General features: G+C 39.0%; 2 protein-coding genes across 5 annotated transcripts in view; both read left to right on the top strand.

Annotated features, from left to right (window-relative positions):
- LOC133520560 (nuclear factor NF-kappa-B p100 subunit) overlaps nt 1-15,176 on the top strand; it is a 43,562-nt gene extending 28,386 nt beyond the window's left edge. For 2 of the 3 annotated variants that reach the window (XM_061855059.1, XM_061855057.1), the window contains exons 11-21: nt 316-535; nt 1,465-1,544; nt 1,628-1,759; nt 2,565-2,674; nt 3,501-3,676; nt 6,286-6,423; nt 6,910-7,112; nt 9,264-9,374; nt 9,660-9,812; nt 11,463-11,630; nt 13,012-15,176. In XM_061855059.1, coding sequence (XP_061711043.1) covers nt 316-535; nt 1,465-1,544; nt 1,628-1,759; nt 2,565-2,674; nt 3,501-3,676; nt 6,286-6,423; nt 6,910-7,112; nt 9,264-9,374; nt 9,660-9,812; nt 11,463-11,630; nt 13,012-13,122 — 1,602 coding nt within the window. In that variant the 3' untranslated portion in view covers nt 13,123-15,176. The remainder of the gene's footprint in view (nt 1-315; nt 536-1,464; nt 1,545-1,627; nt 1,760-2,564; nt 2,675-3,500; nt 3,677-6,285; nt 6,424-6,909; nt 7,113-9,263; nt 9,375-9,659; nt 9,813-11,462; nt 11,631-13,011) is intronic. The other variant, XM_061855058.1, reaches the window with a different exon arrangement.
- A 404-nt stretch (nt 15,177-15,580) lies between these two features.
- LOC133520563 (uncharacterized protein C15orf61 homolog) lies at nt 15,581-22,578 on the top strand. Of its 2 annotated transcripts, none has more exons than XM_061855064.1 (3): nt 15,581-16,109; nt 16,840-17,023; nt 22,374-22,578. In XM_061855064.1, exons 1-3 carry the CDS (start codon nt 15,957-15,959, stop codon nt 22,499-22,501), a joined length of 465 nt encoding a protein of 154 aa, XP_061711048.1. In that variant the 5' UTR covers nt 15,581-15,956; the 3' UTR covers nt 22,502-22,578. The 2 variants fall into 2 exon arrangements, with proteins under 2 accessions (XP_061711048.1, XP_061711049.1); XM_061855065.1 differs by having other exon boundaries at nt 15,971-16,109; nt 16,845-17,023.
- The last annotated feature ends 554 nt before the right edge of the window (nt 22,579-23,132 follow it).

Here is a 23,132-nt window from a genome sequence, read left to right as displayed (position 1 = left end):
TATAGGAATTTAAATAAAAGTAAACCAACAGTTTGTACATTTTCGTGTAGTTATAACATTTATTGGTTAACCAATCAAATACAAAACCGCCTGAATCTGTCACTGAACGACCTGTCTTTAACCTACATTATTTGATCCTGTAATGTTTTCATCTACCCTCAACTAGCTTAAGGAGCCATTTGAGGGTAGATTTTGTTTACTTTTATTTAAATACCTAAAGATACACAGTATAGTACAAATGACATTTATCATTAATTGACATGGTTTAAAAAATGGCGGCTTACTGTTAAAATGACGCCATATTATTTCTTTTAGGTTCCCGTAATGATGGAAACCCAAACCAACGCCGATTTAGGCGACGCACTAATGGGGATGGCGTGTGATCAAGAACTAAGCCCCAATCCTTTGCAACTGCACTACACTGTCAGTCCTATGATGCCGCAGGCGGACCCGCCTACGATTAGCTTAAGTTCTACGGAGTTTGCAAACCTTCTGCGAGCGGATTTAGAACCAGATCAGAGGGATGATTTTACAGGTTAGTACTCAATTAAGCCAGAACAATAGATAGTTATTTGTTTTACAAGGGGGCAAAGTTATTGTTTAACCGCTCGTGCTAATGTTGATACCTGAGCAAGCGAAAAATTCCACAATTGAACCACGAGCGAAGCGCGTGCTTCGAAAAATGGAATCTTGAGCGTTGCGAGTCAAACACAAATTATTTTACCACACCAACAGAAGGAAAATACTAACTGTAACTTATCAAACAAACTCAAAGGAAATGAATTCAAAACTATGTTATTTAATATTTATCATTCAAAATCATCATTTCGTCAGGTGACAAGCAAAAAACTCCGTATTTCAGTATTAATATGGTTCATTATGGCTATGAAGTTGTGGTGGTGATTAGTGAGTTTTGCTTGTCACCTGACGATTTAAAAGTCAATTCTACCAGCCAACATAAGGAAACAACTCAAAATTTGATTACTTTGCCCCACATGTGGATAAAATGTAACTTTCTCAACAGTTTTTGAACAATCAAGAGAGCCTTTACCAGCTGGTGTGGTGAAATAAAATTATGGTGTCAAAAGGAAGTTACAGACCGATGTCACAGCCCTTTGCAAGTCCACTGTACCCTTAGTCCTATGAGGTCATGCCGCATGCAGATTGCAGACCCGCCCTCAGTCAGCCAATTTAACACGGCAAATACTCTATTTTTAGGGTTCCGTAATCAACTAGGAACCCTTATAGAGGTAGTTTCGCTATGTCCTTCTGTCTGTTTGTCTGTCTGAGGCTTTGCTCCGTGGTCGTTAGTACTAGTACCTGCAATTTGGCATGGATATATAAATTAAGCAATCCGATCAAATGGTAAAATAAAATCTAGAAACTATAATTTTTAGGGTACCTCCCCTACACGTAAAGTGGGGATGTTTTTTTTTTTAAGTCAAAAAATCCGGTTGTTTACAGCACTTTGCCAGCAGTACATGACTCCATCAATGACTGAGTTCATGCAAGACAGGTTGGAACCGGATTCAGGACGCGGAAAGGTTAGTTTACCAATATAATTGCGGTGGTGTTTTTGCTACTCTAATTATCTTTGATTAATATTTATCATGTATACATATTTCAGCCTATACTCCAAGGGAAAACGCAAGTACAGCAACAGGGCACCCGCCCGCAAGTGAAGACCCACAACACAACGGACAAGCCGAGTGAATACACCGCCGTCTACACGCCCGAACACGGATCGGAGGTTAAGAAAGTAAATATAAACAACGGGAAGAAATACGCATGGACGCTTGTTTCATCCTGTCACCCTAAACGGTCTGAGATTTTTGAATGTGCATTTGTCGTTTCGATAACTTAATCTTATTGGTTGCTTGCACGTTCCACAGCATTGTTTTTTTATTATAAATTTACGCTTATGGGTGTACTTCGTTTTGTTATTCTGTCTCTATTCAGGAGACATCATTGACACAGTTAAATAAATAAAATAAATAAATATTATAGGAAATTATTACACAAATTGACTAAGTCCCACAGTAAGCTCAATAAGGCTTGTGTTGAGGGTACCTAGACAACGATATATATAATATATAAATATTTATAAATACTTAAATACATAGAAAACACCCATGACTCGGGAACAAATATCCATGCTCATCACACGAATAAATGCCCTTACCAGGATTTGAACCCGGGACCATCAGCTTCGTAGGCAGGGTCACTACCCACTAGGCCAAACCGGTCGTCAGTTAAAGTAAATTAATGTTGTATAGTTGGATTTTTTTAAGATGACCGATGTTACTTAAGAGCATTCTTTAACACTTTGACCGCTAAAGACGTGAACTGACGCGCGCAATTCTAACTATAACACGTTGCACTAGCATGCTTTGTTACTTAGTAGATGACAAATTATAAAATAGTCGCAAGCAAGCCCCAAAAATGCATGTTAGTCTAATATTATAAAACTTATGATTTTAAATAGTAACACGAATTAAACCAAAGTCATTCCATCTTATTTGTAGCTATTAATATCTAGGTACTAAGAGTGTTTTGTATTTCAGTTGGTAAAGGAGATCTGTGATCATATACGGAACAAGGCTGCTTTCAAGAAGCAAGTGGTGAAAGAAAAACTAGAGAGACTGTTTGCGATGCGCCTTTCCAACGGAGACACGTGAGTACAACTCGCTGTTTTATTCACTAGTTATATATTAAATCCGAGCTTGATTGCCTATATCGTTTTTGGAATCTTAACGAGTCGCAAATGTTGTTTCATGAATTCTCAGAACACTGATGTGTTAATCTTTTGGGTGGTTTGAAGAGCCGCAATTATATAACGTCTATGAAAATCCATATTTACCATACTGTCTCTGTCCCTACTACCAAAGAGGATTTGAAATAGAGGTGGATTGTCAAAGTAAATTTTGTAGCCACAGTAAATTTAGTGCCATTCTTCGACACATGATTAAAACTTTTAAAACGGCATTTGACTTTGGTCCTTATTCTTTCATAGCCCAAAGGTCATGGCGCCATCCATTTAATAAATTTAACACATATCAGTGCAAGAATAAGGAGCAAAGTCAATGGCGTTTTAAAAGTTTTAATCATGTGTCGAAATGTAAACAGTAATGAAATAAACGTATTTGTATTTTGTATTTATTTTTCAAATAATAAATATTTCTACGCCGATGCATGCCGGCAGAATATGCTGACCTAACACCTTCTACTAACCAATATTGAAAAGATGTCAGTAAATTTACTGTAGCTACAAAATCTACTTTGACCATCCATCTCTATTTCAAATTCTTTTTGCTACAACTAATAATAATGCCAAAGTAACTCTGTGTTTTACTTAATCTCGTTTAAACCGCTGAACCGACTTACACGAAATTTCTTATGAAGACCCGGGGAAGGACTTAGGATAGTTATTTTCAATCATCAACATTCCACACAGACAAAGTTGCGGGGCGAAGTTAGTAATTTTTACACGTTTGTTACAGGTTCCTTCACATGAGCCTATACAACAATAGAGTCAGTTTTGAATACATAGTAAAATTACTGCACTCTATGAAAATGCACCATCTTATCAATCTCGCTAATGATCTCGAGCAGACGATTCTACACTTGGCCATCGTCTACGACCTTCCCCAGTTGGTGACTGTCATCATAGCCAACGGTATGATATTCTCTACGACCAAATACGCATATTTGTTCCTTTGCATGTGTTTATTCTTGACGACTGCAAAAAGATGTTTCTTGCATGAATATTATTATTATACTGTACTGTTTGCAAACGAAACTACTAAATTAAGGGAACGATCTAAATACCGCCTCATTGTTTTCATGGCTAAAGCTGGCCATACACTAGGGTATGCCTGTGCAGTTTTATCAACTGCACAGGTAAAACAGAGTGTGTGTGGCATTCACCTGTACATTTTCCTATACAGCTTTACCTGTACAGGCAAAACTGCGCAGGAATACCCGAGTGTGTATGGCCAGCTTTAGGGAACGTAATGACTTCTACTGAAAGAGCTCCGCTTGAAAATGAACAGGCGGTTTTTAACAGTTAAAAAAAGGTACATTTATTTTTATGAAATTTACTCTGCTTTGCATAATTTGCATAATTAGTTACCTATAGGGAATGCTAACCGGTTAACCGGTTAACCGGTTACCCGGTAATTTGACCAATATTACAGTCGGTAAAATACCGGTAATTTCCAGCCGTAACCGGGAATTTACCGAACGTTGTATAGGCAAATAAAAATGTAACAACCTGTTGAATTAGCCCATCTATGTCTTCGTACTTACAAAAAAAACCAATTACTACGGTTTACGATTACGAAGAGACACCTAAAATACTTACTTTTCTGCATCTTATGATCTCGTCGGAGTAGGAACTAGGAAGCAATGTTTTGTGACAAATGAGTGGTCGCTAATCCCTCGCCCTTTCCCTTCTCGCCACCCCTACCCGATCCGCCTTACTATGTTCAGTGTCCTTTGTTTTAGTCTGTAGTGTCAGACAAGTGTGGAATGCGAAAGAACATTTTCTACCGCTGGTTACTTGTGTTCAAGATATCGTTCACGAATGTCTAAGCAACGTTCTATATTTTATATATAATTAACAGAATGATTTGATGATGACATGTTCTTGATTCCAACTCCTATCTTAAGAGCCCGGTAACGATTTTAGAGCAAACATTTTAAATTGAAAGATTTAGTCGTTGGAATTGTACACCTTTTGTTACGTAATATCTAAATAACAAGTATTGGTTTCTATTAGCACGTTTTTTCATTTTGCCTTTTAATAATGAGGTCGCAAGCGTGCGTCCCCGGTAATAGGTGACGAGCAGGGATAGTTTTTAAAAATTCATATAAATTATGGTAGTAAATTATACAAAATGATGTATAAGAACAGTTTCAGCAAATGTTGTAGATTGTTTAAGTATCAAAATTACGTTGAAATTAAGTCAATTTTCAGAGAAATTGTCACTTGTTTTGAAGTAATTTCTGGAGAAAATTGATTTCGTCTAACTTTCATTTACACTACTTCAAATTTATAGTAACAAAAATGTAGTTTATTAAAGTTGAAGTACAGGATATGTGTAATACAAAATTACCATTTTTAGCAGTCCAAACTTAACGAAATTTACAAATAAGATCGACAAAATCACTGCTTTCCGCGCGTTTACCTAAACGTCCATCAGAAAAAAAATCATTACTAATTGAGTCTGTTTAAAAAAAAAAAATTATAATGAAAGATAACAAGACGTGCTAATAGAAACCAGTACTTGTTATTTTTAATAGTTAGACATTTTTGCGACTAAAATCGATAACGGCCTCTTAAAGTGCAATTTTAAAGTAACTAGTGTTAAAATGATATGAAACTAATCTGTTAAATATTTTTTTTCTTATATTTACTAGATTTTAATGAATGTTGATTACGGTTTTAGTTACTTTAATAACAATATTATATTGATAGATATGTAAATGCAAACGTGTATGACATTTAAATGACGACTGTCACTTTTTTGTTACCCTTTGATTACTGCGATTTTTAAAGAATTAATTTTTTTAATGTTGCTTATTTAATGTACAAGTTCATTTCGCTTTGAAATGATACATGTTTGATTTTTTATTCAATATGATTAGTAAATATATCTTGTTTAATGTTTATAGTTTATTTTCATTATTTTGTTTTGTCGATGTTTCCATAAAGTGCTGTTGATTACTTTTAAAGGTTACTGACGAAAATAAGGACACAATCAATAATAATGCAAAATCAATGTTTTTTATTTCATAAACGTATAACCGGTAATTTACCGGTTAACCGGTTAGTGAGACCTCGCGTCGGTAAATTACCGGTAATGAAAAACGCCCGGTTATTGCATTCCCTAGTTACCTATAAGGAAAAATACCGATATCAAAGAAAAAATATATAATAGGGGGTTAATGCAAATTTATAGTTCTTATATTGAATTATTACACGTCTTAATCAAGGGCAAATTCACACGGAAACAGGACTATATGTAACAGCTTAATACTTAGGTTAAAGTTGGCACGATAGAAAAAAATCAGGAATATTGTCTTTCGTATAAAATTCCTAGCGATACAGCCGAGAGACCTGACGAGCAAAATTTTAAACAGAAGTATATTTTTTGAGTAATTTAGATAAAAGGTGCGATGGCCATGTCTTCCGTCGCAAGTTTCGCGCGGCGCGTCATATCTTTTATTTCTTTCTGATTTCCTAGCTTTACGACCCCGCCTTACCAATATTAACTTGTCCAGGTGGCGACCCAATGCTATGCGACCAAGACGGCAACAACGCAGTTCACTACGCCACGCAATGCGGCGTCTGCATGCAGCCGTTACTCGACGCCATCAAGAAGAACAAAGTGCCGTGCGACCTCAACGCCGTCAACAAAGGTGAGAGTAGAGCAGTACTACAAAGTACAACGCCATATATTTTCTATGCAATAAACAAATGAGCGTTCCATCCATACTATTTTCTATGGGCAGTACTTTATAGTCCAAAAAAAAAAACAGTCAATCAACCTTTCTGAGGGTTTCTGGTGTCACCTGAGTTGGGCATTCTATGAAGCCACAAGCTGGTCAAACATTATATTTACTTACACTTACACTAAACTTGTTGAACTTGGTATTTTTATGAAACATGGCCTTAGTTTTTGTGGTAGACAACCATGACGAAAACCAAAAACACTTATCTAACATCTATAACAAACTCTATTGTAAAATATAAGTTATAGGTACTGAACAGCATATTTTTCTATGAGAAATTTTCATCATTCAATGTTTAGCGGCATCGTATACTGAAATCACTAATTATTGGCGACTTTCATACATACCTTTTTTGAGATTTTTTTCTAATAATAAATACTTTTTGTTTTACAGAGAAGCAAACGGCCCTCCACTTAGCCGCAGTCCCAGGAACCGAGCCCTCCGACATCGAAGCAGCAAAGCATTCCATAAGGTTACTCCTACAACACGGGGCCAGCCACAACGCACGCGACGCGGAGGGCCGCACGCCGCTGCACCTCGTCGCCTACGACGACCGCTTGGCTCTCGCTAGGGTGCTCTTGGACCACATGCCCGAGGTAGTATACATGTCACTAGTGTATACTACAGTTCATAAGATTACTCCTATAATACGGGCGTAGTCACAACGCCGCTCCACCTCTTCGCCCATGACGACCGATGGGCTCTCGCTAGGGTGCTCTTGGACCACATGCCCGAGGTAGTATACATGTCACTAGTGTATACTACAGTTCATAAGATTACTCCTATAATACGGGCGTAGTCACAACGCCGCTCCACCTCTTCGCCCATGACGACCGATGGGCTCTCGCTAGGGTGCTCTTGGACCACATGCCCGAGGTAGTATACATGTCACTAGTGTATACTACAGTTCATAAGATTACTCCTATAATACGGGCGTAGTCACAACGCCGCTCCACCTCTTCGCCCATGACGATCGATGGGCTCTCGCTAGGGTGCTCTTGGACCACATGCCCGAGGTAGTATACAGGTCACTAGTGTATACTACAGTTCATAAGATTACTCCTATAATACGGGCGTAGTCACAACGCCGCTCCACCTCTTCGCCCATGACGACCGATGGGATCTAGCTAGGGTGCTCTTGGACCACATGCCCGAGGTAGTATACATGTCACTAGTGTATACTACAGTTCATAAGATTACTCCTATAAGACGGGCGTAGTCACAACGCCGCTCCACCTCTTCGCCCATGACGACCGATGGGCTCTCGCTAGGGTGCTCTTGGACCACATGCCCGAGGTAGTATACATGTCACTAGTGTATACTACAGTTCATAAGATTACTCCTATAATACGGGCGTAGTCACAACGCCGCTCCACCTCGTCGCCCATGACGACCGATGGGCTCTCGCTAGGGTGCTCTTGGACCACATGCCCGAGGTAGTATACATGTCACTAGTGTATACTACAGTTCATAAGATTACTCCTATAATACGGGCGTAGTCACAACGCCGCTCCACCTCTTCGCCCATGACGACCGATGAGCTCTCGCTAGGGTGCTCTTGGACCACATGCCCGAGGTAGTATACATGTCACTAGTGTATACTACAGTTCATAAGATTACTCCTATAATACGGGCGTAGTCACAACGCCGCTCCACCTCTTCGCCCATGACGATCGATGGGCTCTCGCTAGGGTGCTCTTGGACCACATGCCCTAGGTAGTATACATGTCACTAGTGTATACTACAGTTCATAAGATTACTCCTATAATACGGGCGTAGTCACAACGCCGCTCCACCTCTTCGCCCATGACGACCGATGGGCTCTCGCTAGGGTGCTCTTGGACCACATGCCCGAGGTAGTATACATGTCACTAGTGTATACTACAGTTCATAAGATTACTCCTATAATACGGGCGTAGTCACAACGCCGCTCCACCTCTTCGCCCATGACGACCGATGGGCTCTCGCTAGGGTGCTCTTGGATCACATGCCCGAGGTAGTATACATGTCACTAGTGTATACTACAGTTCATAAGATTACTCCTATAATACGGGCGTAGTCACAACGCCGCTCCACCTCTTCGCCCATGACGACCGATGGGCTCTCGCTAGGGTGCTCTTGGACCACATGCCCGAGGTAGTATACATGTCACTAGTGTATACTACAGTTCATAAGATTACTCCTATAATACGGGCGTAGTCACAACGCCGCTCCACCTCTTCGCCCATGACGACCGATGGGCTCTCGCTAGGGTGCTCTTGGACCACATGCCCAAGGTAGTATACATGACACTAGTGTATACTACAGTTCATAAGATTACTCCTATAATACGGGCGTAGTCACAACGCCGCTCCACCTCTTCGCCCATGACGACCGATGGGCTCTCGCTAGGGTGCTCTTGGACCACATGCCCAAGGTAGTATACATGACACTAGTGTATACTACAGTTCATAAGATTACTCCTACAACGCGGGTGGTGGGGGAAGCCGGAACGTCATAGCGCTCGCTACGACTAAAAATGAAACCATTTAGGCTGAGGGCTTGCCGCGAAAAACTCAACTCGAAATTTTGCTATCCACCTCTCTATCGTTCTTGCATATTCGATTTTCCTTTTTTCGAGGTAGAGCCTCTAGCATGAGGTGTGGGATGTCATAAATTTTGCATATTTTCCTGTATCCATATCCAACGTTGTTATTTTTACTTTTTATCAAAAGTTTTAGTATAATTTTTATTTGTATACATTACAGAGTGACATCGATGCTGTGGACAGCCGCGGCTACACGGCCCTCCAAATCGTGTGCGGCGGGGAAATCAGAGAAAACACAATCGAATTTATGAAATTACTCATTGACAAAAAGGTAACTTTTAATCGTTTCTACTGTGGTATTTATTTCATTTATTATTTTCAACCTATTTCTGTAAAACACGGTAGTATGATAAAACGGCTAGACATTTTTGCAAGCACCGTGCGCCGCAGTCGATGCAATTTATTAAATATTAGCTTCTGCCCGCGACTTCATATGCGTATTAGTATAATGAAAATCCAACTCTTTGTATACCGAATTTCATCTAAATCGACAGTTCACTCACCTTGAGGCTTGAACGCCGAATTTATCATCGTTCATTAATATTTATGTTTATAGGCGGATCCTCACGCATACGAGCCACATACGGAGTCTGCATGGACTTTAGCACGCGACAAACTGGAGCTGCGCGCCGCGCTGGTGGCACTTCTCGACTGCGACACCGACGTCAAGTCCGAGCCGGAGGATGAGTACGAGTCGGCCGATGAGGGGGTGAGATATACTCGACATAGTCACTTGTCGCGCGACAAGACACTGCAGACACCGACGTCAAGTCCGAATCGGCCGATGATGGGTTTGTAATTGTATACATGCGAGACATACAACAATTCATGCGATAAGTCGGAGCTTTGCGCTGCGCCACCACGCCAGCAACAGTACTTTACTGCGAGTAGGTACGATATAGTATTTTGGGCAACCGTTGTATAAGAATGGTCAAATAGGCTAGTGGCGTGGGTTACTTATTCTAAAGGAATCGTCACGAGCATTTCTTGACCTCCGTATACAACGTTGCATACGATACTTTTCCTACGAGTCAACAAAAATAATAATGTAAACTAGTAGAAACAATATACTTAGGTAAACAAACCAAAACTATACACCTAAGATACGAGAGCATATTCTTACCCATCCCGGCCCGGCTAGTCAGCGACACCTTCTCGTAACTCATGAGGCCCCGGTACTTGCTCCTTGCTAAATTTAATTTTTGGACAGTTTTTTCTTGATTTTGGTATATATATATATATATAATATGTATTTTAATATATGTATGTATATGTATTTATATATCTTTTTTATTTATATTTGTATATGATATATTGTTTTGTTTTGTGTTTATTCTGTGCTAGACTTCTTTTATTGTATCTGGAACACCTACTGACATGACATAATTTTTTTTTAATTCCGCTACCTAAAGGTTGTCTGGAAGAGATCGCTCTTTAGCTATAAGACCGCCTGTTGTTTACCTCTTCTTTATGTGTTGTATTATTGTAGTACTGTTTCTGTATAGGGACCATGCGCGTTGGAGGGTCTGCCATCTTATGGCCTGAATCGGAACCATAAACATGTACATTTACACCTCACGTGTTTTCTTGTGCATAGTAAGTGCTGCCATCTTGTGGGCTACATCGGAACAATAAACATCACATTTACGCCTCGCGCCAAAAATCTGACGGGTCCTGTGCTGCCTCCTACAGTTCATGCACGCTCCCTATTGAGGTGTGCAATAAAGAGTATTTGCATTGTATTTTGTATTAATTTTGATTTTGTTAGGTTGGTAGCCATTAATCGCAGTAACGTTTTAGCGATTTTAAAGCATAAGTGTTATGAGAAATAGACAATAAATATAGACTTTTTTTACAAACCTAGTATGTTCTTATATTAGTGTTCATGTATGTATAAATGACAGATACTTAACAGTAGAGGTGTAGAAAAAGGCCATTATAGAGGTGAGTAGTATATCGGTATTAAGTCCGCATTGCACCATCTTCATGTGTAATAAGGAGCGTGATCTCTCGTCATTAGGTTCCTTCCTCATATTTTGCATTTTCTCGTTGGCATCTTAAATTAGTCCGCAGCGACGTGTATAATCCCATAAAGTTTGGTAAAGAACGTTGTATAGATCTGTACCCCTAGTGTAAATAAATTCGATTTCGAAACGTGACGTACGCGTTTGCGTTTAGTCTCATTTTGTATTGGATTTAGAAAGAGCGCGCCAAGCGGGACGTTTTGGAAACTCAAAATCCTATACAAAATGAGACTTAACGCAAACGCGTTCGTCACGTTATGATGTCGATCAAATTTACACTAGGGGTACTGATAAGGCTATTGACTACGATATTTATACGAAAATGTTGTGTACAGGAGGAGTCATGCCTGAGCGACCTATTTCTATACAGCAGTGAGCTAGCCGCGGAGCTCGACCAGTCGGGCGCGTGGCGCGCGCTGGCCGCGCGGCTGCGGCACGACGCGCTCGCCAACTGGTACGAGAACACGCCCAGCCCCACCCGCACCCTGCTGGCGCAGCTCAAGGTACTGTATATGACCAAATATAAACCTTAATGCAACTAGATAAGGTCCTTCATTCAACAGGCGATCCGTTTGCTCGTTTGTCTACTATATCATCATAATCCTGGACCTTTATCTGTATTTGGGGTCGTCCTAAGCCTCCGGTCGGTCGATATTTTGTACTTTAAGGTCTTTTTGGACCATCGTCAACCAAGTTCCAATTATTGGAAGCTAAATTTGACCCACTTCCCGATTTCCGATTCAGCTAAAAATTTGCACATGTAAGTCATCCAGCTGATCTGATGATGGAGACAGGAGGTGGCCATAGGAACTCTGTGATGTAACAACGCAACCTAATTGTGTTTGGGGTATTTAGAATTATCTCTACTTCTACTTGTGTGAATATAGGTTATGCTAGTTTTTTAATTTTGTCGTGTCTGTAGCAACGCATGCGAAAAATGCATTATAGTGGTAACACTATTTGTGTGCGTTGCCTCGTCCCCCGCGCCAAAATCGGCAGACTTTTCAGATAGAATATGTGCGCGTATTGTCTCCGTTTAGTTACATGCTCTAAGATAACGGGTTAGCATTGATTGACTAGCACGTTATTATTTCGCGGATTAGCAAAGTAATATTTTTATTTTAATCGATAAAATTATACCGATAATATATTGTGGCACTATCACAATCTATGTGGTTCCCATAAAGGGGTCTATAAACGATTTAGATTTATGCCCATCACAAGAAAAGTGATTGATCGATTGTACGGTTGTGTTTGTGACCGATCAAATCAGAAGGTGCGAACGCAAAAATGACAATTCTCAATGCTAATAAGCACGTTTGTGGGCAAGTTTTTTCATTTCAAGCGCTTGAATCTCACCATACATCTTAAGCTGTTGATTAAATTTTGTACATGTGGTTGTGGACGCTAGACGAGATTAACGTCAATTTAATTTCTGATCAAATTGTCTGGGCTGGCCAGACTAGTCTCAATTGCATACTTTTTTGACAATATCGATATGAACAACACTTGCCAAACTGTGGCAAAGAATAAATAATGGTACTGCCGTATAGAAATGACACTTCCTACAAAACCGAAGTCTGACAACGATTCAGGGACGAATCATGCTATCCCTTTCTAATATATGGCATTATCCCTTTCGGCTATTTAGGGTTATCAAAATTCAAGACATTATCTTATCTGTGGTCGTGCACGCATAGGGATAGGGACGTCAATTTGTGCCAACCCTAACCTAACCTCTCGGAGCAATGCTGAGCCGAATGGAGACAGAGCCGAAAATGCCTGAAAGAAGAAGTGTCGTCCCACTGACTATGGAAACATTTGTGCCTATTGAGTAGCAAATTTGTATAGTAGTAATTTGTTGATATTCTGTCTTTTGAACAGGAATGCCAGGACAGCACCATAACGTCGAAGTCTCTGATGCTGATACTCGAAGACCTAGGCCTGACGGAGGCGGCGCAAATTATTCGCAACAGAACCGGCACTCTCGACTAGTCGACTTGACCTTTATGGCTAGTATTATGTACAATACTCTCCTTGTCATTCCGTACTAAGTGAAAAATTACAGTCATTTTCGGGCATTGACATATATCTAAAGACGGGCCTTACGGAGCTACCCAATCGTGCAGTCTGACGCCACAACGCGATTGGCTGATGAGTTCGCATCACGCGCGCGATTGGTCGCAACTAGTTGCGTTAGACTGCACGATTGGCTCGAATTCGTGAGTGACACCACTGAACTAGCACCATTCTTAGTGCTTACGGGCCCGACCTTAGAAATATGTCAATATTTCCGGGCCACTATTTAATTGTAGCGCGCCGCTTAGAAGTAAATTTGAGATTTGTTAAAATTGTCTGTTCAACAATAAATTGAAATAACAGGTCCCAAAATTAACTTTTTACGACATTTGTTTCGAATCAAATTTGAATTGAATTTATTAGTGGTACATGGCGATAGTTATTTAGTTTATTGTTTTAGTATCATTGTGAGACAGTTTTATTATGTACTAGTTTATCTTAACCAAATGTTCAAAGAGTACAAACAAGTACTAGAATATGCAACACATATATATCATGTGTAGTTATAAGAATACACATAAATAACTTTCCTTTTATTAAATCGTATACTGTAGTTATTTATACGAGATATCTACCAATTTTAATTTGAATCGACTCAGTTGTATTACTGTACTATTTTACTGTTTATAACTTTTAGAATACGTGAGACATTAACAGAGCCCGGAATTCTCGTAGCATTATTTATAAGAAACAATAAAATATTATAATTATAATTTATATTTATAATTTCCTAAAAGTTGGTATCCAAAGGTTATCTCGAAGAGTTCGCTCATTCGCGATAAGACTGCCTATTGTTTACTTCTACTTGTAACCATATTTTTCATATTGTATTCTGTATTTATCGATATACATATGTATAATCGGAAGTCGATAAACCAGAAGTCCCTATGACAGCTCAAAAGTGCCACGAGAATTCCGGACTCTGGACATTAATTACTTGTTAGTTTAAATTTTTATCCAAATAATTTTCTTATGTGTCAAGTAAACTGAAATTGAATGAATGGAAATCGAAGGAATGGCGTGACGCGAAGCGTTTTCATGCATGCGGAGTGTGAAATGTGCCATGTGCTATTAGTAGTATTAATATGACCTCTAGCAGTCCAGGTAAAAAGGTATCCCATTCCATTCCTTAGTTTGACAAACCAAAACTGTTTTTGTCTCGGTGGCTAGAGAATGAAAATTACATATTCCAAGACGAGAAAAATATATCAGCAACAATTTATACATTTTTTAATTTTATAAGGTTTGAATTATTATTCAAACGTCAAATGGCCAGCGATTACCATTAAAAAAAAAAAATTACATTCGTATAACTCGTCAATACAATACAAATGTTCGAGTCGTTTGAACGATGTTTGCACGATGCATATGCAACTTGCGCAAGTTACGTGCACCGTGTTCAAGTGCATTCAACGTATCTCGTCTGTATGTATTAAGAACATAATTTGTTGAAACTTGTAACTGGCCCTGCGTTGAAAGCAATAGGTTATTTCAATCAGTAAAAACTTTAATGTTTAAATTACGAAACCAAACTTAGGTAAGCAGTATATTAAGAATCAATGGTGCATAATATGCATTATGCCTAATATCCTATTTTTCTAATTATTGTTATTGTTTAGAGAGGCCTTTCAGTCTGATGTGTTTGAAGACACATTTTTATTTCTAAGAGCTATATAGTAAGGAAACGTGATAATACACGTAAGCTTTATGTGGCTTACATTTTGATGTTGATAAATCAATTATATATAATTAAATCATATATTACTTGTAATTTCTATTGACAAAGTATTCGATGACGAAGTTTAAATAATTGACCATACGCTGTCGCATTCAATAGTTTATATATTTTAATAAATATGGGATAGAATATGCAACACATATATATCAAATATGTAATTATAAGAATAAAACAGGAATGAAAATGCATTTTTGTTATATGTTTATAGAAAAAATAAAGATGTTATTTTTAATTCGTCTTTCAATTGTACTCTTACACGATTATCAGTTATCACACTGATGTATATTCGCACCCCCTCGGGTGTGAGAGGTATGAGCGAAGCAGCGCTATGCACGTGTATAGAAATAGAAATGTCCCACTCGCATACCGGAGCGGCGAGCAGATCGCATCCAATGGGATGAAGCCCCAATAATATATAAGTTATAATTCATAATAGGTAATTACGACCTAAGTTCATTAAGAATTAGAATTTAATGTTAGCCACTTGCAGTAAAAAAAAAAATATTATCCTCATTTTGGCTTCGCACGGGGTTACACCAAACATTGATAAATTAAACACCTAAAGCATCATCAAGTATCACTATTGATAGGTGAAAACCGCATGAAAATCCGTTCAGTAGTTTTTGAGTTTATTGCGAACATACACACAAACAGACAGACGCGGCGGGGATTTTGTTTTATGAGGTATATTGATTATACAGGCAACAATAGAATGCGATTCTGGACAAATAGAAAGAAAAGCGAATGAATATACAAGATTTCTCAATATTACTTGCATCGGAGTTTTAGCAATCATTGGCTGTCAATCTTTCAAGCAGTATCTAAACGCACGCTCTTAGTGTCTCTGTCATACAATACGTCAAAAGCAGCTGTTTTCAGCTTTCGTAACAATCGTAATATTAATCTCTATTTTGCAAATTAATAATGGTTTTAGCTCAAAACCTTATTCATCGTATACTACAGAAGGTTTATAATAAAACAAGTATTTCAAGTTATTAATCTCTAAGAAAAAATGTCATTGAACATAGTTAAACAATTACTTAAGAAGAAACTAGTAGCCTTGCAAGTTTTGCGGATATTTAAACAAAAACCAGACGCTTCTGAAGTTCTTACCGCGTATTTGATGCAGTGTAATGAACCCCCTTGGACCTCTTACTTTGTAAAGGTAAAATCTAGCCTAATTTACAAAAATAAATAAGTTGTTTTGTTTTAGAATATATTTTATGCTATTCGTGCACTATGTAAATAATGTATATTATGATTGTTCGTATTTCTCTATGTAAGTCAATTGTAATATTCTTTTGGAGAAATAAATTCTTAAATCAAACCATAAACCATAAATATAAGATTCCTTGTTGAGGAAGCTAACTTATCGTAAAATACTCCAATATAAGTAGTACAAAATCCCCTAACTATTATTCCAATTAACTCGCACATCTTGGTTTAGGTATGTCTATTATTTGAATCTGTTAGTTCTGAGGCAACACAGTTTCATAAATGGCGGTAAACACACAGAAAATACTGAAAATTACATTGGTATTGCTAATTCATTTAGTGTTGAATTTGTGGACAAAAGTTGTAGAATTGAACTATAATTATGTGGTTTTACTGTGTAACTGTGTGTAATAGGCAATTATTCCAAGAGGACTTTATAATAAATTAAATCTTTAAATTATTTATCATTACATTATTATTCATTTGGGTCATTCTCAAATTATATGACTGCGGTCAGACTCAACTCCTTTAAACTTTTCAGACATTTAGCATGGTTCGACAGTGTTTAGACACAGGCACTAATCTGGAGAATGACCCATTTGCAATCTTTTTTCTATAACTAACTACAATTTCTCAATGTAACATAAATACATTTCCTTAACAAAACAAATTGATTTCAGTACAGTAGTGTAAAAGATGACCAGTTTGGCATGTCCAACTTCAACTGGAAAGTGGGTGAGTCCAACTACCAGATACTGCGGACCGGCTGCTACCCATACATCAAGTACCACTGCTCCCGGCGCCATGTGGAGGACCTCAGTGCTTCCGATAAGTTTATGAGAATTATCAAAGTTGCCAATTTTGGTAAGAACCTATTTTTTTGTAAGATTTGAGAACCTTCAGAACTATTTAGAATTTCAAACATAATTTAACTAAAAACATACTTAATGTGCAGTAGGTTCAGAAAACAGAGTTTAAAAAAGTTGTATATGTCATAATCTGTAGTTTAAAAAAAAGCGTTTTTGAATCACAATATGACTGCCATAAATTCAATTGGCAATTTTGACGGATTTCTCGAATGGGACTGTATTGATTCGAATCCTGAGTTTTTAACTTTTGCTCGTTAGAAAAAAGTAACGAACATAGGTCTAAAATGCACTTTAAAAATTTGTAACAAATTATGCACTTTAGCTGAAACTATGAAAATTGCTTATAGAAATCGCCAATATTATGTTTGAGGGAACATATCGATTTTTTTTATATCACGACGGTGGCAAAACCGGATTAGCACAGGATGGATGAAATGGCGACAGGTCACGGGAACAATTTGTGACGCCCGGATGCCCCTCCGACTGAAGGGTAAAATTAATAAAACCATTATAAGACCTGTCGTCATGTATGGATCAGAGTGTTGGGCCCTAAAAGTGACGGATGAAAAGAGATTGCATGTAGCGGAAATGAGAATGTTAAGATGGATGTGTGGTGTTACAAGAATGGATAGGATAAGGAATGAGTATATAAGAGGAAGTCTGAAAGTTGCACCCATAATAGAAAAAGTAAGAGCGAATCGCCTAGCGTGGTATGGGCATGTGATGCGGAGGGATGAAAGTCATGTGACGAGAAAGGTATTACGAATGAATGTGGAGGGATGGAACGGCAGAGGAAAACCTAGGAAACGGTGGATGGATTGTGTGAGAGATGACATGAAACGAACGCGAGTGAACGATGAGATGACGGGTGACAGAAAGATATGGAAGGAAAAGACATGCTGCGCCGACCCCAAATGAATGGGATAAGGGCAAGCGAATGATGATGGTGGCAAGCAAGCATACGGCCCGCCTGATGGTAAGCAGTCACAGCCTATGGACGCCTGCAACTCCAGAGGTGTTACATGCGCGTTGCCGAACCTGTAAAAATCTGTACACTCCTTATTTTGAAGAACCTCATACTGCGAGCATACTCGCTCTGTGTGGACCTGGCTATTGAAGAAATTTAAACCTTATGTATTTCTATTTTAAGTTCAAATTACTTCAATTTTATATCTCGTGCTATCAACTTCTTCCCGCCGTGTACCGAATTATTCAAACATATTCATACAGCGTGGACCATAAATATACATTTGAATCGGTTCCCAACTAGCAAAATTTCGTCATATAATGGTTGCGGCAACGTTTCTGCGGTATCCTTTTAGCTCTTACTATTAGTCATCATTACGAAATCATTACGTTTATATGACGCGATTTGGGCCCATTTTATTCAGCATTTCAGTCATATAAAAGTTGTTTAACTGCAACCACCGCCACTTATAGATCTTATAATAACCACCGACGTGACTATCTTATGACAATTTAGCTGTATATTAGCAAATTACATGACTTAAATATGACTGAACTGATCTGTAACTTCCATTTATATGACATATTTGTGGAGTAATCGCATCCCAGGCTACTAAACAATAGAATATAACTCGATACTACACGCGCGAGTTGAGTGTTGACGGTAAGTATTTTCTTTATTAGTCAGCCATGATGTTACATGTTTTTATTAAGAATGCTCATAACGTCGGCGTATGGTAGAAATGTATTGCGAAGGTAAGTTTATTGATGAAGTAAACTATGTTTAATAGTAAATATTTAATGCCCCACTATAATTCTTAGTTAATTAAATATAAATTTAATTAATATTGATGATTTTCTTGAACGCCGCGGTTATACGGCATTTATCCAGTTATAAGCTATATAATCGCATCTTATATATCAAGTTTAGCGGTCAAAGCGCCATTATACATATTTTGTCGGACATATTTTAGGGTTCGTTAGAGTTTCTGAAAAAACCTTTTTACAGATTTTAGTATTTTATTTCTAGAGACAAGTAGCACCGTGAAATATGGTCATTGTAGCTGATGTGGACTGTTTTTTAAGAAAAGAAGATCAATTGTGGAGTGATACTGATGTACAGTGGCTTTGGAGCGAGACTCATTTCATTTTGTCTTCGATGTGTATTGGATGCGGATACTCAACGTCCCCGTTGACAATTGATCCCACACATTTTATCATATCGGACAATAATATAAAAAATCTACACGACACCATTTTTTTCTGGTGCCCAAACTGTTCAGAGTACGCTATATATGATCACTATCCATTAGAGGAAAGTGAGTTTTGTGTGAATACTGACAATACTGACAATCATCCCCAAATCATCCAAATCTTCGGATCCACTGCTCTCATCAGCATTGAATTGCAGTTCCATTTCCTGTACGGAGCTATCTTCTACAGCGCCACCAACATCAACGTGCATGTTTTCCGACTCTGCAGTACTAGTTTTTTTTTCGGTCACATTTGTTATTTCTACGGAACCACTTGAAAAATTAGCACTTGTCACTTCACTTCGGTTTACCGAAATTCCTTGCGTAAGAGTAGTTTTTAAATTGGTGATAATAGATTGCCGCTTCTTTTTCATTTTCCTCTTGTATCCACCGGTCTTTTTCATGTTTTTCCATTTAATCCAGTCCATTTTCATATACTAAATGTTTATATCCAAACAACGTGTCGGATGTCTTTAAATGATGTTTAAGAGCTATAACAGTCATAAAAAGGTAGCATTTATACTAAATAGTGGTATAATAGCAAAGTTGTATCATTTACTCGACTACGTTTAATTCTGCTCCAATAAAGGCATATAAAATGTCATTACTCGACCAAATAGTCACATGAGCATCAGGTAGAGGTAAGTTATTCAGCAATATATAACATGTTCTATAATTCCCGTTTATATGACAGCATGTAACATATATAGCTATTGTGCTGTATAAGTTACATGATGTCATATAATAGCAAACTACATTGCTTTTACTCGACTGCACTTGACATGTCGTAAGTCAGATATATAAGTCACTGTTACTCGACTAAATAGTCATATAAGCCACGTAAAAACGTGACTTATTCAGCATTTCTTATATGACTTATTAGTCATATAATCAAGACGAGTAAACGTTTACTCGACTTGCTTACATGACTGATATGCTGAGTAACTAAAAAGCTGCATAAGCTGACTTTATACGACATGTGCTGTATAATTCACGTCTACATGACTTTTATATGATTTATTAGCTGAATAAGCTCAATCTTATATGACTACTTTGCTAGTTGGGTTGTTATATTTGTTCGATAGGGGATGGGATAATGCAGAGTATGTCAAAAGGAACCCCCCGCGGGTTGCCCACCTTGTCGCGGTTAAGCCCCTAAGTAGCCGTGGCTTGGTCACCCACGGTGAAGCGAAGAGGCAACCAGGGCCGGCCTGTTTGAGTTGCGGGCTGGCCCGAGGAGGACGCTCCAAGTGGGCTTGGTAAGCCCGCTTGTGACGCGTTGGAGGTGGACCGTCGAGGATGAGGAGTATCGGTATTGCGGTGAGCCGTTCTCCCTATACTCGACGGCCGAGGTGGGATCGCAGGGGAAGAGGCGTGATGGTATCACGATGCGCCACTCTCCCTATCCCCTGCGACCTTGGCGGGGCCGTTCCGCTGTAGCAGCGTTGGTGGGGCTGCAGAGGAAGAGGAGTGTCGGTGTTACGGTGTGCCGTTCTCCCTGTCCTCTGCAGCCGAGTTGTGGTTTGCGGCAGAACCATGGACCTCATCTGCCGCCGGGCGCTGGGGAGTTTTCTGGCGCCCGTGGCCTCCTTGTGGCGGGCTCGGGGGGGTCCGCTACACTGCAGGACGGAGGCCGAGGAGGAAGGCGCGTCGAACCATCTGGCGCGCCTCGCGTGAAGGGTCTTCGGGCATTCGCGAAGGAGCCGCTCGCGGGCGGCTACCGTCGGTGGGGTCGCGGATGAGTACGCAAGCGTTCCTGTAACCCCACCAATAAGGCGGCGAGGTGGCATATGGGGGATTTTTAGTGGGTATACCGTGGGCCTCATTAGCCTAGACGGGAGTCCCACATAACCACTCGGGTCAACCCCCGCACCCGGGTGGTATGCGGAATGCATTTTCCCCCCTAGAAAAAAAAGGGTATGTCTAAAGGAAGAGTAGCTATTGGGAATTTAGTAACATGATCTCATTTCCCGGAGAACAATTACCATTTCGCGCACGAATGTTACTTAAACCACGACTTTTTGCCCAGGCAACAATAACATTTTGTAATGTATAAAATATACAGAAAAACCCAAAAAGTATCAAGCCCCGCCTGCTCAAACAATTGGAAATGGGTTCAGAAGTCCAGGGACGAATGTCTAAAAGCAAAAATATTACAATCCAATAAGCCAAGAACATTACGTGGCCCTGTAAACATGGAGCAAGTTCAAGGTCAGCCTGGTTTCTTGACGACATAACGGTCTACTTTCATAAATCGTATCTGGGAAGCACTATGTAAAAGTATTGTAGATTATTTTCTGACCTTGCGTACATTGCTAGAAGTGCTCTAACCAACCTACTTGGTATCAAGAGGAAGGGTTAACTTTTCACCCTTTTCAACGACGCTATTTCAGCAGTTTGGAAAAAAATCGCCGGAAATCTTATTTCCAAAAAAGGCAATCTTAACTGATTGATTTATCTCCATTGGATTCTTCTTATCGGTTATAAATTAAAAATATTTTTTTTTGTCAGCCATAAGCTCCATTGAGGAATTCAAGAAATAAATATTTATACGGGGAAATGCAAGAATTTTTCCATCATGCTTTTCAGGCTGTAGGAAATGAAAAATTTCAGGTTCAGGTTGCAAGAGGAATAGGAATAAAACCGGTTACATTTTAGATTAATTGCTTTTGAAAAATAAAACCCCATTTTGTCTACTTTCATTACAAATAAACGTTTTTCCCTGTTTAAATGTTTTGTTATTCAAAATAAGATTTTAAATGTTGACTTATTTATGGTTCACTCTGTATAAACCTATGTAGTTGTGTCCACGACTCCGTCCGCGTAGGATTCAGCATTTTCCTAGGTAAAAAATATTCCGGAATATAAAACATCCAGTCTGTCTGTCTCAACCAAAGTTCATGAAAAGTGATTCAGTTATTTAGCCGACGTAGACAAAGTCGTAAGCAGAAGCTATGTCAGGTGATAACCAAATGAACCACACCTCACCAATTACCACAACAAGTTCAGAGCCATACTTACCCGTGCTATTATCAAAACAAGGTTGATTTTTTTGTTTAATTATTTTATTGCAATTAGTGAGTTGGTTGTGACCTTTTTACGATACGAGTATTCTATTGTTTCCAGGCATCCCATGCCTCCTGTACGGGCTGGCAGCGACACAGCTCATCCGCCACACTGAAATAGTCCATACATCGAAGGGCCCCGTTACCATATACTTCCTGCTGCCAGAACACAAAGGCTCCTTTCACTAACAAGTAATGAATACTACATATTATTGTAGATTAATTTATTGTTGATCAGTAAAAATATACGTAAGTTACACATTGAATTAATGTTTTTATGTACATTTGCTTAAGTTTTGCTATTACATGCAGGACGTAGGACTATCTAGGGTGTCGTGGGGGGGCGACGCCCCTGAGGACTAGGTATACCGGTCACCGGTCATCAAATAATTTATATGCGTGGATGGATGTAGGCCACTGTCTGTCGCAAGCAACTCATTGTTATCAATTCCGTGTGTTTGGCGTGTTTATAAACGACACCCAAGCCTAAGTGTAAGTTTATTGGGCCACTACACACTAGCGTCGGCGTCTGGTCAACTCTACTGCTGCTGCTCAACGTAACGTTGGCACAACTGCGCAGCAACGCCATTTTCTATGGCGCTGACTAGACGCTCAAAAGACGCTAGGGCGGTGGCTCAATACTCAATATTTGATTGAAAATTCACAAAGTAGTTGTACCAGGAGGATAGATGTAGGTTGTAGCCAGTAGTCGTATGATTTCGCCAGTCGCCTTCATCCATCAACCATCATCTTATTCATCCTACATCGTCCTGCATGTAAATGCACACTGACTTTACACTATATATTACCGTATTGCAAG

Source organism: Cydia pomonella, chromosome 8 (genome assembly GCF_033807575.1).
Source record: "Cydia pomonella isolate Wapato2018A chromosome 8, ilCydPomo1, whole genome shotgun sequence".
Lineage (NCBI taxonomy): Eukaryota > Metazoa > Arthropoda > Insecta > Lepidoptera > Tortricidae > Cydia > Cydia pomonella.
The sequence above is the reverse complement of the archived record's forward strand: the minus strand, read 5'-3'. Positions and strand labels throughout refer to the sequence as shown.

Bases quoted from the DNA above. Each gene is read 5' to 3' on its own strand.
- LOC133520563 (XM_061855064.1), top strand. From the start codon at position 15,957: ATGTCATTGAACATAGTTAAACAATTACTTAAGAAGAAACTAGTAGCC. The intron at 16,110-16,839 runs GTAAAATCTAGC...AATTGATTTCAG, and splicing joins GGACCTCTTACTTTGTAAAG to TACAGTAGTGTAAAAGATGA. The intron at 17,024-22,373 runs GTAAGAACCTAT...TATTGTTTCCAG, and splicing joins TATCAAAGTTGCCAATTTTG to GCATCCCATGCCTCCTGTAC.